At 41.4% G+C, this 20513-nt stretch overlaps 1 protein-coding gene across 6 annotated transcripts in view; it reads left to right on the plus strand.

Moving 5' to 3' along the window:
- Positions 1-13758, plus strand: part of st3gal5.L (ST3 beta-galactoside alpha-2,3-sialyltransferase 5 L homeolog) — a 60283-nt gene extending 46525 nt beyond the window's left edge. For all 6 annotated transcript variants that reach the window (XM_041587509.1, XM_041587507.1, XM_041587501.1 and 3 more), the window contains 4 exons: positions 2531-2874; positions 4514-4700; positions 6357-6515; positions 12925-13758. In XM_041587509.1, coding sequence (XP_041443443.1) covers positions 2597-2874; positions 4514-4700; positions 6357-6515; positions 12925-13200 — 900 coding nt within the window. In that variant the 5' untranslated portion in view covers positions 2531-2596 and the 3' untranslated portion in view covers positions 13201-13758. The remainder of the gene's footprint in view (positions 1-2530; positions 2875-4513; positions 4701-6356; positions 6516-12924) is intronic.
- Positions 13759-20513: the final 6755 nt, after the last annotated feature.

A 20513-nucleotide genomic window follows, 5' to 3' on the forward strand; every position in this document is an offset into this window, starting at 1 on the left:
GAATATCCCTCTCTACATCATACTAAAAGTTAATTTAAAGGTGAACAACCCCTTTACCTTTGTTGCTCCATGTCCCCCCTCCCCAAATATCCACATTACAGGCACCAGAGCTCTGCTTCTTGCCTCAGTCACTCCTATCCTATGACAAGGACTACTGCAAATTGAACTTCTTTTTGATGGTCAAAGAGGTGATTATGTAGCATTATGTTGCTGTAGAATTAATTGCCTGGATGCAGCAAAGCTTCAAAGGACAGTGGAGGGCTCTAGGGATTTATGTACTAATGCTCAGAAAAATGCAATGGCCTATAAGGCTCAAGTTAATTTGGATTGCAGCTGCTGCCAGTAGTGGCTTGGCTAAACACAAGTTACATTTTAAACCTATATCAGTCCATGTGGCTGGCTACACTGAAAACAATGACGTGCAGTCTCAGACAGTGACATGTTACTTTAAAGGGGTTGTTCACCTTTCAATTAACTTTTAGTATGATGTAGAAAGTGATATTCTGAGACAATTTGCAATTGGTTTTCATTTTTTATTTGTGGTTTTTTAATGTTATTTAGCTTTTTATGCAGCAGCTCTCCAGCAATTTCAGCAATCTGGTTGCTAGGGTCCAAATTACCCTAGCAACTATGGACTGATGAATAGGAGAGGGCCGGAACAGAAATATGAGTCATCAAAAGTGGCAATAACTTTAAATATGTAGCCCTACAGCTAATTAGTTTTTTTAGATGGGGGTCAGTTAGTCGTTTGAAAGCTGGAAAGAATCAGAAGTAGCAAATAATTATAAAACTATGAAAAAGAAAAAATGAAGACGAATTGAAAGGTCACCCGTTTAACACTAACCAATACAAACCAATGTTAGACTTTCAGTCTAACAGCATTCGACCAGTAAGTGAAGTAGGTAGAACGAGTATGGGAATTAATGTGGCTATTAGAGATGCACCGAATCCAAGATTCGGTTCGGGATTCGGCCAGGATTCGGCCTTTTTCAGCAGGATTCGGATTTGCATATGCAAATTAAGGGGAGGGAACTCATGTGACTTTTTGTCAGAAAACAAGGAAACAAAAAATGTTTCCCCTTACCACCCCTAATTTGCATATGCAAATTAGGATTCGGGGGTTCGGCCAAATCCAAAATAGTGGATTCAGTGCATCCCTAGTGGCTATACATGCACCGATATTATCATACGAAACTCATTGTTTTACGATATTCGGGGAGCGTATGGTGGGAGACGAGCCGACTGATATCGGCAGAAGACTTGGATATTGGTCGGCTCGTTCATTGGGCTGGAAAATTTTGATTTGCCTTTGAAGGCACCGGAACATTGGCCATTGTTAGTGCTGAATCGTCAGATACAGGTAGAATTCTATTGTTTCTATATGTATATCATATGATATAAATAATGGGGTCTGCAAAATAAAAGGAAAACTTTGGAAGTCAAGGTTTTTCAGTGCATAAAGGTCAAAGAGAGAGAATAGGATTAAGGGCAGAGACACGTGGTCAGATTCTGGGAGATTCTCCGGCGGGACGGCACTCAGAGCACTTTGTTTTCCGAAGTCGCCCGAAGTTGCCTCACGAGGAAACTTCAAGCAGCTTCTGAAAACTAACCGCTCCGAGTGCCGTCCCACAGGCGATTTAGATTCTAGCCGGCGGGAAGGCAGTTCTGGGAGATTAGTCGCCCAGAAGAAAAGGAGATTTGTCACCGGGCAAATAATCTCCCCGAATCTGATCGTGTGTCTCTGTTCTTATACTCACACGCTGTCCTTGTATCTAAATGCACATTCCTCGGCTCTCTAATTAACCAGGCGTGTCTTAGCCTAATAGTTGCCTGTCTTGTATTTCCCCTTCCCCTAGACGGCAGGTGCACCTGGTATCAGTCAGCTCACACTGCACTAGACCTGGGGCTGCACTTGACCTTCAGCTTTCAGTGGCTGACAGACACGTTGCTCATGGAGCTAACAAGGGATTCTTCTTGGATGGAGCACCTGTAATATTACTGGGGTGTCTGTCTATAGCCCTGGTCTGTGCCCCAGCCTCTTTTTTTGTGCGGCCTCTAAGTATGGAATTTCTCCTCCATGTGTTATGTAAAAGCAGCAGGATACACCAGCCTATGCATCTAGAAACGCCTTTATAAAATAAAAGGGATGCTCTGTAATAGGATTATACCTTCATTACATTTCTCTTGATACTTCTATTAGACAAATACAAAGAGATCCTATTCAAGAAAAAGTTTAGTGTTCCTTTAACTTAGATTTATATCTTGCATTGTCCCATTATAATGCCAACCATTTAAGGCAGCCAATTTATTTTTATGATTATGTTCAAGCTTATGAGAATGTGCCAGGGGTTGGCTTGGCGTACAATGGCATGTTGTATTCTCCTTTTGGTATGAATGCAGCTTGTGTTATCTTGCAATCAGTGCCTTGTGTATATTACCCCACACTGTAGACAAGGGGGCTTTTAGGAGAGTGCTCCGGGCCTCTGTTCTTTGTGTATGTGACTGATTTGCTTTGTGTCTCCTTCTTCAGAGAGCAAAGACATTTGCCAGAGATGTGCTGCAAGCCCAGTGCAGACCTGCCTTTGCCAGGACCCAAATGGAACGGTTGTTTAGTAGTAAATACACCAAGAACTTGTCTAGTTTCATGAAGAAGGATAAAAGCCTCAACGAATCCCTATATAAACACGGGCCTCCGTTTGGCTTCCGCCATTATGTTGATCAACTCGGGGACCTGTTGGAAATGATGCCAGAAGACGGCCTGCCCAAGGGATTACAATCCAAACACTGCAAGAGGTGTATTGTCATCGGAAGTGGTGGGATCCTTCATGGGCTGGACCTTGGACAGGAGATTGACCAGTATGATGTTGTTATCAGGTACCATCTTGTTGCATCCTAAAGCTTGTCACTAAAGGGTCACTACAGTACCATGGAATCCATGCATCATATCATCATATATGAAAGTGGCGCCCGCTTATAATGATTGCTTTGGCCAACTGGACAACAGTCTCTTTCCATTCATGACAATGACATGGGGTACTGAGCATTTGCTTTCGTCTTAAATATGCTGGGTGAAACATTTTAAATGTGTAATTTAAGGGTCTGGCCACACGGGCAGATTCGGGGAGATTAGTAGCCAGGTGACAAATCTCCTCTTCTTCCCGGGCCTGGGGGCAGGCACACGGGGAGCTTCATTTTCCGAAGTCACCCATAATTGTTTCATGAGGAAATTTCGTGCATCTTCGGAAAACAAAGCACCAGCGGTGGAACTACCAGGGGAGCAGGGGGTGCGATTGGGCCAGGGCCCGCACCCCTCAGGGCCCCCGGCAGCTTGCGCACTGGCAGCGGGTGATTTCCGGCTAGATAATCTTGTATGGAGGGGGGCCCAGCTTTACGTCCCGCACCAGGGCCTGCCCCCCTCCAGTTACGTTACTGCGAAGCGCTCCGTGTGCCTGCCCCCAGGCGATTTACATTTTAGCCGGCGGAAGGCAGGGCAAGGCAGACCAGGAAGATTATTCGCTGCGAAGAATAGTCGCCTGGCTACTAATCTCCCCGAATCTGCCGGCGTGGCCAGACCCTAAAGGTTGCCATGTACTGACCGGCTCCTGTGGGACAAAAGCCAGATGCCCTATAAATTTACCCTACCCTAAAATCATTAATACCCTGTTTACTTCAGACCCGGTTAGGTTAGGGTATCTGTTACATGTGACTCACTCAGGTGGGCCCTTCCTGAGACAGTTTGCAATTTTTTTGTTAATGAATGTTTTATCATTTTATTCAGCAGCTCTTCAATTTGCACCTTAAGCAATCTGGTAACTAGGGTCCAAATGACCCTAGCGACCATGCATTGAATAAGAGACTGGAATATGAATCGGCCTGAATAGGATGAATAATAAAAAGTAGCAATAACAATACATTTGTAGCCTTACAGAGCATTTGTTTTTTTAGAAGGGGTCAGCGACGCCCATTTGAAAGCAGCAGAGAGTCAGAAGAAAAAGGCAAATAACTATAAAACTATAAAAAAATAAATAATGAAGACCAATTGAAAAGTTGCTTAGAATTGGCCTTTCTAGAACATAATAAAAGTTACCTTAAAGGTGAAGCACCTCGTTAATCAGTTATTTTACCCACAATATCGGATGTAGCAAACACAATACCCAGAGGTAGCATTGCCTGCCTTAGTGCAGCTTCGGACTGGGGCTGCATCTCAGGGCCCCACACCATCAGGCCCCCTGCCCCAGCTTCAACCCCCCATTGCCTCCTTGGACCCCCCTCCCCAGGCAGGGCCCACAATGGGCGAGGCCCACTGGGGTTTTTCGAAGTGTCCCACCAGCCCAGTCCGACCCTGCCTTGGTGCCAATCCCCAGCACTAGTAGAAGCACATTTGGGCACAGGCATTGTCTGCTTTACACAAGCTTTAAATATTTTACTTTTATTTATAGCGATCTAACAAAAGGGCACCTCCTTTATCTGCAAACCAAGTGTAGAAGTATCCCTTACAAACCTGTCTTTCCAGGTTAAACAATGCACCTGTGCAAGGATATGCACAAGATGTCGGGAACAAGACAACCATTCGGATGACTTATCCAGAAGGTGCCCCTGTGTCGGAGCAGGAATACTTACACAGCAGTCTCTTTGTCACGGTGCTCTTCAAACATGTAGATTTCAGGTGGCTGGAGGCAGTGCTAAAGAACCAAAAGCTGGTACGGAGCAGTATTGATTTGTTTATTTTTTGCTGCAATAGGAAAGACGTGTATAAGTGAAGGCCACTGCAGATTTGCCAACCTTGCAAAAAAAAAAAAAAATTATGTATATATTTCATGCGTGACTGGCAGCACAATGGGCTGCATTGTTAGCGAGAGCTTGATTTGATACAGAATAGGACACAGGCACTGGGCAATAGTAGATGTATATGTGAGAAAGGAATATAAGGTTGGCATACCTCCCAACTGTCCCATTTTTAGAGGGACAGTCCCTCTTTTAACAACTCAACCCACAATCCCTCTTTTGTACTGGAAAATCCTGTTTTTCTCTGCCCTGAACAGCCAGAAAAATAAACAAAGTTTCTAACTTAATTGGAGAGCCCAGAACAGCCACAGCTGCAGATAAGATACTTTGGAACAATTTTGAGATAAGCAAATAAGTAATTGTAACAATATAAGATAACAGGTCTCTTTGGAGAAGTAAAGGTGGCCATACACTATAAGATCCGCTCGTTTGGCGACATCGCCACACGAGCGGATCTTTTCCCCGATATGCCACTAACGGCAGGGCTATATCGGGAGTAATCTGAACGTTCCGCCCAATGGCCAAACGATCGGATTATGAAGCGCAATGGGCTCCGACGGGTCGGTCGGGAGAAAAATCAAACCTTCCCAATCGATATCATGTCCAGATATCGATCGGAAAGACTCGTTGGAAAGCCTCCATACACGGGCAGATTGGGGGCACATTTTCTTAGCTCGAGTGAAGGAATAGAATAAAAAATATTCGAATTTCGAATGGTTTTTTTTGGCTACTTTGACCATCGAATTGGCTACTTTGACCTTCGACTACAACTTCGACTCGAACGATTCAAACTAAAAATCGTTCAACTATTCGACCATTCGACAGTCGAAGTACTGTCTCTTTAAAAAAAACTTTCGACCCCCTACTTCGCCACCTAAAACCTAACGAACCTCAATGTTAGCCTATGGGGAAGGTCCCCGTAGACTTTCTAAGCTTTTTTTGATCTAAGGAATTTCGTTCGATCGATGGATTTTCCTTCGATCGTTCAATCGAACGAATTGCGGATTTAACTTTGACAGTCGAATATCGAGGGTTAATTAACCCTCGATATTCGACCCTAAGTAAATGTGCCCCTAGCTGTCAAATCGGTCTAAACGACCGATATCGGCAGCATTATCTGCTCGTGTATGGCCACCTTTAGACTCACACACACCTGGCGGTACGTGGAGATTTAGTTGCCTGGCGACTAATCGCCTCTTCTTTGGGGCGAATAATCTCCCCGAACGGCTTTCCCCTGTCTTCCGCCAGCTATAATGAAAAAACGCCTGCGGCATGGCACTAAATCACCCCAAATCACCAGGTGTGCCCTTACCCTAAAGGGCAATTCACCTTCATTAAAATCCAAGAAAATGTAAAATGAGGGAAATGTATTATGCATAATATATAGGTGGGACCACAAAACAACAATGTAAAATGAGGGAAAACTTAAAATCAGGGGATGTAAAATTGAGGTTCTACTGTACATGTTCTTGGCTATATATAATTCCATCTTTGGCTCTTTCCAATCAGACTGTGATCCAAAAGAAATCTAAATAACACAATTTTGTTGCTTTTTTTTTTTTGCCTTCTAGTCTGCGTGGAACCGGTTATTTTTCTGGAAGAAGGTGACAGATAAAATTCCACTGAATTCCAGCCAGTTTCGTATCCTAAACCCTCTTATTATAAAAGAGACAGCGTTTGACATCTTGGAATACCCTGCACCTCAGAGAAGATGGCTGGGCTGGGACAAGGTACTGCTTTCTTTGACATATTCAGGAACAGGGCGATGAACATAAAAAAGGAAATTTAAAAAAGAAAAATGTTGCAATGACTTCAATTGTGTCAATGATAGGGGATCGGTGTCCCTGGGAATCACGCAAGAAAAAGACTGATGGCACATATGTAGCACTTCTCATGTGTTTCATGCGAGTAAGCTGAAAAGCATAACAAACCATTTAAAGGAACAGTTCAGTATAAAAATAAAACTGGGTAAATAGATAGACTGTGCAAAATAAAAAATGTCTCCAATATAGATAGTTTGCCAAAAATGTAATGTATAAAGGCTGGAGTGACTTGATGTCTAAAATAACAGAACAGAACACTGCTTCCTGCTTTTCAGCTCTCTAACTCTGAGTTAGTCAGTGACTTTAAAGGAGAACTAAAGCTTAACTAAAGAAGTAACTAGAAATGTTGTACATGATGTTTTGGGCGTCTGTACCAGCCCAAGGCAACCACAGCCCTTTAGCAGTAAAGATCTGTGTCTCCAAAGATGCCCCAGTAGCTCCCCATCTTCTTTTCTGCTGATTCACTGCACATGCTCTGTGCTGCTGTCACTTACTGAGCTTAGGGACCCACTCACAATATACAGTACACATAGAATAGAAATGTCACAATATAAGGCTGATTAGTAATTAATACAGATAATTACTACATGGCAGCACAGAAACCAGTGCAATTAGCATCAGAATTGAATAATCAGCAAACCTGTAGCATCAGCTTATATTACAGCCAGGGAAGCTCATTTTCTGCTGGATAATTAGTGACGAGCCCTAAGCTTAGCTTCTCAACAGCCAATCAGAGCCCACTGAGCATGTGAGTGTCACAGACACTTTCCAAGATGGTGACCCCCTGTGACAAGTTTGAAGTCCTGGATCATTGCTGCTATTGACAAGCTGAAACTTTAGGCTGGTGCAGTAAGTTCACTATATAAAATATGGTATTTTAGCCTTATTTATTTTAAGGGTTTAGTTCTCCTTTGAGGGGGGCCACGTGGGACATAACTGTTCAGTGAGTTTGCAATTGATCCTCAGCATTCAGCTCAGATACAAAAGCAACAGTTATGACCCATGTGACCCCCCTCAAGTCACTGATTGGTTACTGCCTGGTAACCAATCAGTGGAACCAAGATAGCTGAAAAGCAGGAAGTAGTGTTCTGGCTATTATGTTACACATCCAGTCACTCCAGCCTTTATACATTACATTTTTGGCTAACTAACTATATTAGAAACATTTTTTATTTTGCACAGCCTATTTATTTTCCCAGTTTTATTTTTATACTGAACTGTTCCTTTAACTGGCTTTTCATCTGACTGAGGGATGCCATGTGTTCTGTCCCAGTGGTGTAACTATAGAGGAAGCAGGTCCCTTGGCCCAAAAGAGTTGCACCACTGCAGTCAGCATTTTGTATTCAGGTCGGCAGTGTTCTCCTGGCATCCCAAACTCATTTGTCAGACTGACAGATGACTAAGTGTGATTCATTATTCAACATTTCCACACAATGGCTTTATGAGTGTTGTGTATGATGAAGTGAGGTTTGGGTGCGGCTGAATAATTTTCCCATGAACTCGACAGTGAGGGCACACAGTTTTAGCCAGGTTGCCCGGATACTTTTGGCCATATAGGGGATTATTTATCAACTGTCAAGTTTTCTCGAAAATTTCATTTTTTTGAGGGGTTTCACTAAAAAAATTGTCCCTTTAACCATTTGAAAATGTTTTTGCCTTCATGAATTTCTGTTTTTTTTCCTCTGGTCTGCGCTGGAAAACTCAATCCATTCAATCTGTCAAGTTTTTTGAGGGTTTTCACTAAAAAAATTTAAATTTTCTCGGGAAAATTAAAACTTGAATTTTGATAATAGACGAGATGTATTATGTCCTGAAGCTGCTAAAAGCCCCGAATCCGAAAATACTCCTAAAATCTGTCAAGGCCACGTAGAAGTCAATGGTAGTTTAGTAATTAGTAAATAGTAATTAAAGGTCCCTTTAACCATTTGAAGATGTTTTTGCCTTCATGAATTTCTGTTTTTTTCCTCTGGTCTGCGCTCGAAAACTCAATTCAAGGTTTTTTTTTTTGCCTATAAACGAAATATATTCGAGGTATCACAGTTTTTCCCCCCATTGCATTGCATGTTTTTTCCATTTGGGTTTTTTCATAAATAAGCAAACGTTCGAGTTATAAGTTTATTCTAAGTAGAAAAAAACCTCACAAACTCGTCCTTTGATAAATAACCCCCATAATGTATCACCTTTACATTTTTCTATTGCTAACATGATGCTGTGCTTTCCCCATTAATAGAAAAAGCTGTGGTTTTTGGCTATTAATAGGCAAGCAGACGGGGCTCTCGCTCAGAATGTCATATTATGTGGTGTTAACAGAAAAGAGAAGGAAAACCACACAAACCACTGCCCAAACACTGAAAAAGGACGTGATGTCTGTTTCCTTGGAGCTTAGTTTCAGCAGTGTGTGTGTTATATGATGTGTGATTCAGGGCACAGTCACAGGGAACATGATACAGTTTAGGGACACAATGTTTTAAGGGCGAGAGAAAGTTACATTTTGCATAATACATGTATAATTATCCGGAAACCTGTTATACAGAAAGCTCAGAATTACAGAAAGGCTGCTTCCCATAGACTCCATTTTATCCAAATAATGAAAACTTTTACAAATGATTTCCTTTTTCTCTATAATAATTAGGGATGCACCGAATCCACTATTTTGGATTTGGCCCGAACCCCCGAATCCTTCGCGAAAGATTTGGCTGAATACCGAATCCGAATCCTATTTTGCATATGCAAATTAGGGGTGGGAAGGGGAAACATTTTTTACTTATTTGTTATGAGACAAAAGGTCACACCATTTCCTCCCGCCCCTAATTTGCATATGTAAATGAGGATCGGATTCGGTTCAGCCGAATACGAATCCTGCTGAAAAAGGCCAAATCCTGGCCGAATCCCAAACCGAATCCTGGATTTGGTGCATCCCTAATAATAATAATGAAACAGTACATTGTACTTGATCCAAACTAAAGCTGGCCATAGATGTAAAGATTTTTAAAAGATCAGATCCTGATCGTGAGACCACGATCTTCTCGGAATGATCGTACGAATTTACCATCAACTAAAAAGACCAATTTGGCAGGAAAACAAAGGGGAGCTGCCTGCTTGGCCCTGCAAACATAGATACATTGCACTGGGACCGACAAAGATTTTTTGATCTGGCCGATCAATTTCCTGACAGATGTCGGCCGAAAAATCGTAAGATGTACGATCGTTCGAATACCACTAACCGCACGATAATTTCAAAGGATTGGTCGGACTTCCCTAAAATCGGTCTTTCGGCAAGAAGAATCGTCGCGTCTATGGGGACCATAAGATCTAATTATGGAAAGGTCATCCATTTTATTCAAATAATCCAAATTTATATAAATGATTTTCTGTAATAATAATAAAACAGTAGCTTGTACTTGATCCCAACTAAGATATAATTAATCCTTATTGGAAGCAAAACCAGCCTATTGGGTTTATTTAATGTTTATTTGATTTTCTAGTAGACTTAAAGGGATACTGTCGTCGGAAAACATGTTTTTTTTCAAAACACATCAGTTAATAGTGCTGCTCCAGCAGAATTCTGCACTGAAATCCATTTCTCAAAAGAGCAAACTTATTTTTTTATATTCAATTTTGAAATCTGACATGGGGCTAGACATTTTGTCAATTTTCCAGCTGCCCCTGGTCATGTGACTTGTGCCTGCACTTCAGGAGAGAAATGCTTTCTGGCAGGCTGCTGTTTTTCCTTCTCAATGTAACTGAATGTGTCTCAGTGAGACATGGCTTTTTACTATTGAGTGTTGTTCTTAGATCTACCAGGCAGCTGTTATCTTGTGTTAGGGAGCTGCTATCTGGTTACCTTCCCATTGTTCTTTTGTTTGGCTGCTGGGGGGAAAGGGAGAGGGGTGATATCACTCCAACTTGCAGTACAGCAGTAAAGAGTGATTGAAGTTTATCAGAGCACAAGTCACATGACTTGGGACAGCTGGGAAATTGACAATATGTCTAGCCCCATGTCAGATTTCAAAATTGAATATAAAAAATCTGTTTGCTCTTTTGAGAAATGGATTTCAGTGCAGAATTCTGCTGGAGCAGCACTATTGACCGATGCGTTTTGAAAAAAATTTTTTCCCATGACAGTATCCTTTTAAGGTATAAAGATCCAAATTACGGAAAGATCTGTTATCTGGAAAACCCCAGGTCCCGAGCATTCTGGATAACAGGTCCCATACATGTACTTAATATTCAGCCAGAACCATGTTTTAAATTGGACAGTAATGCATTCACTTAGGGCTGTGGCACATGGTTGGTAGGATTTTATTGGCAGGTTATTGCCCAGCTTTAGAAGTGAGAATTAGCCATTACACTGGAATCAGCTGATTAGACTGAACCAAAGTATAGACATTTTGTGCGTTTTATGACTATAGCTACTCTCTGTGTTTAAGCTTTGTGTATTTCCAGAATCTAACTTTTTACTTATTTGCAAACAATATGCAAGTGTTAATGCCTAAAGGAATTGCAAAGTGTGAGAGATAACCAAGAAGACCCCAAGAACCCTTGGCCAATCAGTGGTGTAATAGTGTATCTAATTTTAGTATTTGCTCACTTGTTTACTTCCTCCTCTTGTAGAACTCTAAGGATAGTAGTTCTGCTATGCTAAGGCATAAAAAGACATTTGCAACAAAGACAAAAAAGGTCTCAAGGGGTTTTGAACTGACCAAAGTGTAGGAGGAGGTTTAGGTGCACTGCTATTTGGAGAGTACCAATATGGAGTCTGGGGCACTGGTTAATGATGTAACATGTAATTGGTTTTTGTTAAGGAAATTTCATTTGCTCATTGGCGGTTGTTCCTTTAAATATGCTGTGTAGTGTTTGTATGATTTAGGGGTAGATTTATCATAGGTCGAATTTTCGAATAAGAAAAACTTCAAAATGCGAATAAAAAAAGACAAACCGAAATCTCTTAAAACTTTTTTTGGAGTGAATAGGCCGTTTTCCTTCGAATTCGAATCGTACGAATCGAAGTAACATCGTATTGGATTTGATCTTTCACCAATTGAATCCTAATAGGTTCTAGGAGGTCCGCCATAGGCTAAAACAGCAATTCGGCAGGTTTTAGATGGAGAATGGTCGAAGTCGAATTTTTAAAGAGACAGTACATGATAAATGTCGATATTCGAATTTTTTTCAAATTTGAATCGAATTTGGACTATTCCCTAGTCTAAGTACACAAAAAATAGTTTGAAATTAAAAAAAAATTAACTTGAATTTTCACTTCGACCCTTGATAAATCTGCACTGTTGGAATTCAGGTGATTTAAGGGATACTGTCATGGGAAACATTTTTCAAAACGCATCAGTTAATAGTGCTGCTCCAGCAGACTTTTTCGCTGAAATCCATTTCTCAAAAGAGCAAACAGATTTTTTTATATTTAATTTTAAAATCTGACATGGGGCTAGACATATTGTCAGTTTCCCAACTGTCCCCAGTCATGTGACTTGTGCTCTGATAAACTTCAATCACTCTTTACTGCTGTACTGCAAGTTGGAGTGATATCGCCCCACTCCCTTTCTCTGTGTTCCTCATGGATTTATATTGCACACTGCTTGGAACAGGAGGATAATGATGATAAAGCAACAAGTGTATTTTTTAGTTGTAATATTGGTGTGTAGGTGCATCTCAGGTCATTTTGCCTGGTCATGTGCTTTCAGAAAGAGGGGGGGGGGCAGCAGCCTAAAAACAGAACAATGGGAAGGTAACCAGATAACCAGCTCCCTAACACAAGATAACAGCTGCCTGGTAGATCTAAGAACAACACTCAATAGTAAAATCCAGATCCCACTGCGACACAATCAGTTACATTGAGTAGGAGAAACAACAGCCTGTCAGAAAGCAGTTCCATCCTAAAGTGCTGGCTCTTTCTGAAAGCACATGACCAGGCAAAATGACCTGAGATGCACCTACACACCAATATTACAACTAAAAAATACACTTGTTGCTTTATCATCATTATCCTCCTGTTCCAAGCAGTGTGCAATATAAATCCATGAGGAACACAGAGAAGGCTGACTGCAGGCTGAAGAAAGTCTCACTATCAACATGTTATGCCTTTGGGACCTTTGTTCATTAGTTTCCCCGTTTTTTAAAAATATTTCATTGCTGTATTTTTTTTTCTGGCAAAGTGAGTAGATCCAACAAATATGCAGAAATAATAGGTAGATATAAAGAATAACTATGTGTTTTAATTGTTATAAATTATATGAAAAATAAAGAAGCACCTTCCCTTGCACTGTGCTGAGTCCTAACACTGGTTTTCCATCTGTTCTTGCAGAACGTGCCAACGATAGGTTTGACGGCGGTTATTCTGGCCACGCACCTGTGTGATGAAGTGAGCCTCGCTGGTTTTGGCTATGATCTGCGCCAGCCTGAAGCTTCCTTGCACTACTATGATAACCTCTGCATGAATGCCATGAACGGACAGCCTATGCACGATGTAACCAAAGAGAAGAAAGTGCTCCGGACTTTGGCGAAAGAAGGTGTCGTTAGGGACCTCAGTGGAGGGATACACTGTGCTTTCTGTGACACTCCGCAGCTGTACACGGAGTAGGAAGGTGGCCCGACTGTTTGTGTTTGGTTGCCATAACTTGGACCAAAGCCATAAGGCTCTTCTCTCCCACCACGGTGCTCGGACATTATCCAACATCAGTGATCTGACAAATGGAGTCATTCAGGCAGCTTCATGGCACGGAGAGCTGAGGATTATACCAGTCCATGGGAGCAGCAACATTGTTCCTGCAGGGCCAACCTCTCAGGCTGGAAATGTTTTTTATTATGCAAAACAGATTTATGTAGAGACTGTTGGAACACTGGAATACGAACGAGTGATAACTCTGGTTAACTAAGCTTTTTTATACAACACTGTAATATCCAATCACTGGTATGGCCTTCCACTGGAAAGGAAAGAGGTGAAGCATGTTCTTTTGTCTCCACAATGCAGAGATGGGGTCAGCTGGGATGTTCCTATATCTATTGCTTACGGGATACGCTTGTGCAGCCATGCTGGTCCATTGGCTGGAGGGAGCTGAAGGCAACAACCAATCATAAGAAAGCAGCCCTGCACATCAGGCACCCGCATATCACTTATGAATAAATTCGGATTTCATGCAGTTCCTCTTGTGGCCTGAATTTTGGAGACAGTTGCTTGTATGGCCTTTTCCTTCAACCTGCTCTACTTAGAAATCGTATGTGTGCACAGGCTTTTCCATTAACTTTAAAGGGATACTGTCATGGGAAAACTTGTATTTTTTAAAATGCATCAGTTAATAGTGCTGCTCCAGCAAACTTGTGCACTGAAATCTGTTTTTTAAAAGATCAAACAGTTTTTTTTTATATTTAATTTTGAAATCTGACATGGGGCTAGGCATATTGTCAGTTTCCCAGCTGCCCCCAGTCATGTGACTTCCAGCAGCCCTTCAGAAGCCATCAGCAAAACAATAGGAAGGTAAGCTCCCTGGTAGATCTAAGAACAACACTCAGTAGTAAAATCCATGTCCCATTGTGACCCCATTCAGTTACATTGAGTAGGAGAAACAACAGCCTGTCAGAAAGCAGTTCCATCCTAAAGTGCTGGCTCTTTCTGAAAGCACATGACTTTAGATGGCGCCTGCACAGCAATATCACAACTAAAAAAATACACTTGTTGGGTTAGGAATTAAATTTTTATATTGTAGAGTGAATTATTTGCAGTGTAAACAGTGTAATTTAGGAATAAAAACGACACCATAATCATGACAGAATCCCTTTAACCAATATTTATTTTCTATACCCCCATTTAAAGTTCCATTTCAGTATTTAGTAGTACAGATATCAGTGGGGTATGGTTTCAGTGAAGTTCTGCTGTCACAGGCAGAGGCAGTTGCCCTTTAAGTTTCTTCAGTCTAAAATTGCTCCCTTCATATTGTAGCCCTGTGGAAGGGAGGAGCTAATCCAGGCATATTCTGGATTATAACACCGCTGGGAGGATGGAGGCAGGAATCACCCAGAGAAAAATCAAATTGCACCTGTAATTTATGATTTGGATTTAGAGAGCTAGGAGCACAAAAAGAGTGAGTTGTAGGTTAGGTATACTTCCCCTTTAAATAACAGGAAATTGAAGTCTAGTAGTATGAAAAGTATCAGATCTATGGGTTCAACCATATAACCCAGTGATCCCCAACCAGTAGCTCGTGAGCAACATGTTCCTCTCCAACCCCTTGGATGTTGCTCCCAGTGGCCTCAAAGCAGGAGCTTATTTTTGAATTCCAGGCTTGGAGGCAAGTTTTTGTTGCATAAGAACCAGGTGTACTGCCAAACAGAGCCTCAATGTAGGCTGACAATCCACATAGGGCTACTAAATGCCCAATCACAGCCTTTATTTGGCACCCAGGAACAGTTTTCATGCTAGTGTTGCTCCCCAACTCCTGTTACTTCTGAATGTTGCTCGTGGATTCTAAAGTTCGGGGATCCCTGATATAACCTATATTTGGACGGAGAACTAAATTATCATCTAAACTACACACCAAATTGAATAAAGAAGTTACATAAACATTACAAAATATATACAATTAAGAATAAGCAACGTCAACAGTCAGTCCCCTCCAAGCCCTCTAGGTGCCTCCCATACTGACTCTGAAGCAAATCTCACCTTGTCATCATTGCTGCCTCCCAAACGCTTCTGTTTTCACTTCTTGCTTTGGGAATCGGTCTCGAAGGAGGCAGTTTTGCAAAGCTAACCGACGATATTTCTTTTTATTTTTACGTTGAAACATGGATCATGTTATGAGGAATTAAAACCTCTATATTAGAGGTCCCATTCTGGGAATGTTTTTTTCTGCCGTCTGTGGTGTTGTACATATTAAGCGTTCCCTCTAATCGCTGATTTTGATGATATTATGTACAGGTAACAGAGAGGAACTTTTATTTTATCTGAAGATCTTTCCAAATAAAGTGTTCTTACCCCGTCAGGGGGGCCCTTGTACAGGTCGGATGTAAGTGTCCAAAGCTGGTTATTCTAGTCTTAAGCCTAAAGTACAAATTACTTTATATGCAGAAGCCTTTTGTAACATTCACATATATATTTGGCAGCCAGGCAATACTAGTGGATCACAAAGGACCTGATGCAATGAACCCAATATACTTTTTATATTTTATATTATTGTTTTTAGGTTTATGGCCAACTTAAAAGACCAGAACAGATAGACGGCATTCCAGATAAAGTGAAAAGAGAATTTATTCCAACAATGGGTGGATCCACGTGGCCATGTGGATCCATCCATTGTTGGAATAAATTCTTTTTATTTTATCCGGAGTGCCGCCTATCTGTTCTTATCTTTACCTACTACAGCTGAGGCGCTGGGGGCTGAGCAGGCCTGGACTGGGAGTCAAAATAGGCCCTGTCATTCCAAGTACACAGAGGCCCAAACAGCCTCCTACCAGCCCACTATATGGTAACTTTCTATGGAGCCGTACAGCAGCCCCTCTGGCATTTGCCAGAACCCACAGATTGCCAGTCCAGGCCTAGGCTGAGCACCCGGGCCTGGAGTGGAGCAAGTGGAGGAGAAAGTCCCACTGGGGGGTGAGTTTGGAGCAGCTAACTATTTGACCAACTTAAAAGACCAATCTCTGCTCTAATTTATTTGCTTCATACTGTCTATGGTGGCGTAGAGGTATTTTAATTTTCTGTAAATACTCAAACATGTTCCTGTAGTGGATGTTTTGTCCCCTCAGTCATGCACAGGGGTAGGCAACCCGCGGCTCCAGAGCCTCATGCGGCTCTGTCTTGCGGCTTTACCTGTCACGTCAGCTATACAGTCGTCACACTTGCTGTCAGCTTCTTCAGTGTGCGACCGGGGTAAGTTAACAGTTAGCTAACTGCGGTCGCACATTCAGGAAGCCGCAAGCAGATGCGAGGGCTGTATAGACGCCCCAGGAGTGACAGGCAAGACCGAGCCACAGCAAGATGATTCATCCTGGTCCTTACCGCAGTCACACACTCAAGACAAGAGAGACGATCAGCAAGCAGCTTCAGAAACAGAAGTCACATTAAACAGATGAGAACACTAGCATTTAATAGGGCTATTCAGTGTTTCATTTATTTCATAGTAGCCCTACACATACACACTGCACTTCTGTTTGTTGTATTCTGTTGTTGTAACAATTAAAATTAAGAAAAGGTTAAAACTTTTAAGAGTTTATAAGCTGTGTTATGTTTTTGCGGCACCAGACTATTTTTCTTTAGTGGACGATGGGGCAGAATGGCTCTTCTGATAGTAAAGGTTGCTGACCCCTGCACTAGCCCATTTGTAAAGTCACACTTCTAGTTGGCTTCCTAGAAATGGATAATAACTTTGTGTGGTTAGACAACTAGTAAACAATGGAGTATGAAACTGGCAGCAGAATAAGGAGAAATAGGGAACAACAATGCAATAGGGAAATAATTATAAATAAGATAAATAAAAAAAGAAATAAAAAGGAAACATAAAGTGGTTCTATATATGGGAGTTCGGGAACTCAGATAAACGGTATGGGAAACAAAGCTCTGAATTATGGAAAGGCCGTCTCCCATAGAATCTGCTTTATCGAAATAATCCCAATTTTTAAAAAATGGTTTCCCTTTACTCTGTAATAATAAAACAGTAGCTTGTACTTGATCCCAACTAAGATATAATTAATCCTTATTGGAGGCAAAACCAGCCTATTGGGTTAATTTAACGTTTACATGATTTTCTAGTAGATTTAAGGTATGAAGATCCAAATTATGGGAAAATCTGTTATCCATAGACTCCCATTTATCCAAAAAATCCCCATTTTTTAAAAAAATGATTTCCTTTTTCTCTGTAATAATAAAACAGTAGCTTGTACTTGATCCCAACTAATATATAATTAATCCTTATTGGAAGCAAAACCAGCCTATTGGGTTTATTTAATGTTTACAGGATTTTCTAGTAGACTCAAGGTATTAAGATCCAAATTACTGAATCCGGAAAATACCTGAGCATTTGGCATAACAGGTCCCATACTTGTATATATATATGTGAATGTTACAAAATACATCAACTAGTATTTTAGCCTTAATTTCTCCACAATAGACACAGAAACTGTAGGACAGGCGGACGTGCACATGACAATGATGTAAATACCAACGTCAATCTTGTGATGCCTTGAAGAATAACAGGAAAGCTAAAAGTCTAGATGAAAATAAAATAAAGTATGCACCGAAATTTCAAGCACTCTATTCAAGTAGTATATTGAAAAAAAAATCACAAAATGGCAGAAATGTTGTATTTTTATTATTGCTGTATTTTGTGCAGTATGAATATAAAATATTGAAAAATGTCTTGTGATTCTGTATTGGACCAGGAGCCCAAATGGGTGGGAGCTGTGTGCTCTTTCTATATTGGAGTCCTGCTATATAGGGGAGCATCAGTGTGGAAGATAAATATGATGTGTAAAGTACAATGGAGTGTAGGAGTTGGGGGAATGGCATGCAAATGAAATAGATGTTTTTGGCTGGGGTCCATTGTGGCCACTGAAGAAACCTGTGAGTGAACAGTCCTCTGATGTTTCCCTGCAGCTGGCCTATGGGTGCTGATTGGGTTTTAATAAAGTCATGATGTCATTGGACGAGGTCATTGGATCTCTTGAGCAGTCTGAGGGTCCTTAAAAAAACTCCTGGGCCTCCAGTTGGACAACCCTGCTCTGGTGGTGGGCCAGGATGCCCGTGACTTGATCCTCATAGCTGGCAGTTAGTGATGGGTAAATCTGTGCTGCTCGCTTCGCTGAAAAATTTACTGGAAAACCGCGAAAAGTTTTCGAAACACATTGAAGTCAATGGGCGTCAAAATAATTTTGATGCGCGACAATTTTTATACTCACGACTATTTTGTCCAAATGCACTAAAGTTAATGGCCGTCTGAAAAAATTTGACATGTGCCAATTTTATGCACGCGACTATTCTGATGTGCGACCATTTTTTTTCATGTTGTGTCTGATTTTTCACTGTTTCAAATTTTCTCAGCTGTTCTCACATAAACTAGCACCCTATGACAGTTGCGTTTAGATCCTTAGGGTGACACTAGGGGGCCGATTCACCAAGGGTCAAATATCGAGGGTTAATTAACCCTCGATATTCGACTGGGAGTTAAAATACTTCGAATATCGAAGTCGAAGGATTTTAGCGAAATAGTTCGCTCGAAGGATCAAAGGATTATTCCTTCGTTCGAACGATTAAATCCTTCGAATTGAACGATTCGAAGGATTTTAATCCAATGATCGAAGGAATATCCTTCCATCAAAAAAACTTTTTTTTTTAGTTCGAATCCTTCGATTCAAAGTCGTAGTCGAAGGTTGAAGTAGCCCATTTGATGGTCGAAGTAGCCCAAAAAACACTTCGAAATTCGAAGTTTTTTTTACTTCGAATCCTTCACTCGAAGTTAGTGAATCGGCCCCTAGGTCTTCCTCATGCTCCAGCACCAAAAAATTGCTACACAATTGTATTGAATTGTATCCTTAGAATGTGTTGTGTCTGCGCACCACAGTTTTGACAATACAGTGTAAGTTATTTATGATGAGTATATTGAGAATCACGTATGGGCAAACAACTCATCCGGAAAGGCAGTTTGCTGGAGCAGAAATATCTTGGCTGCTGTACCCTCCAAAAGGGACAAGAACAGGTCAGAACAAAATAGAGGGATAAAATTAAATGACATATGGCTGTAAAAACAGGGTATGGCTGCAGGGGAAGTTAGTCTGATTAAGTCCAAGGTTATAGAGCTAATAGATTGCTTTGTTACTATGACGGAATACTATAGAGATTATGGGGGAAAACATTAGAACAGGACTTTTATCTTTTTCCATGTTCTGTTATGGAGAAATGCCTTTCAAGGCATTACGTTGACTGCAAAAAAGCCTGTCAATGGGCCATTATAAAGATACAGTGATATCCCTTCCCAGAGACTATTATCCCACTGTTACTATAGGCACCATCTCTCCCTACTATACCTGCTATCCCACAGTCACTCTCCCTTCCCAGAGACTATTATCCACTGTTACTATAGGCACCATCTCTCCCTACTATACCTGCTATCCCACAGTCACACTCCCTTCCCAGAGACTATTATCCACTGTTACTATAGACACCATCTCTCCCTACTATACCTGCTATCCCACAGTCACACTCCTTCCCAGAGACTATTATCCACTGTTACTATAGCACCATCTCTCCCTACTATACCTGCTATCCCACAGTCACACTCCCTTCCCAGAGACTATTATCCTACTGTTACTATAGGCACCATCTCTCCCTACTATACCTGCTATCCACAGTCACACTCCCTTCCCAGAGACTATTATCCACTGTTACTATAGACACCATCTCTCCCTACTATACCTGCTATCCCACAGTCACACTCCCTTCCCAGAGACTATTATCCCACTGTTACTATAGACACCATCTCTCCCTACTATACCTGCTATCCACAGTCACACTCCCTTCCCAGAGACTATTATCCACTGTTACTATAGACACCATCTCTCCCTACTATACCTGCTATCCCACAGTCACACTCCCTTCCCAGAGACTATTATCCACTGTTACTATAGCACCATCTCTCCCTACTATACCTGCTATCCCACAGTCACATTCCCTTCCCAGAGACTATTATCCACTGTTACTATAGACACCATCTCTCCCTACTATACCTGCTATCCCACAGTCACACTCCCTTCCCAGAGACTATTATCCACTGTTACTATAGGCACCATCTCTCCCTACTATACCTGCTATCCCACAGTCACACTCCCTTCCCAGAGACTATTATCCACTGTTACTATAGACACCATCTCTCCCTACTATACCTGCTATCCACAGTCACACTCCCTTCC

The sequence above is a fragment of the Xenopus laevis genome, chromosome 1L (assembly GCF_017654675.1).
Source record: "Xenopus laevis strain J_2021 chromosome 1L, Xenopus_laevis_v10.1, whole genome shotgun sequence".
Taxonomy (NCBI): Eukaryota; Metazoa; Chordata; class Amphibia; order Anura; family Pipidae; genus Xenopus; species Xenopus laevis.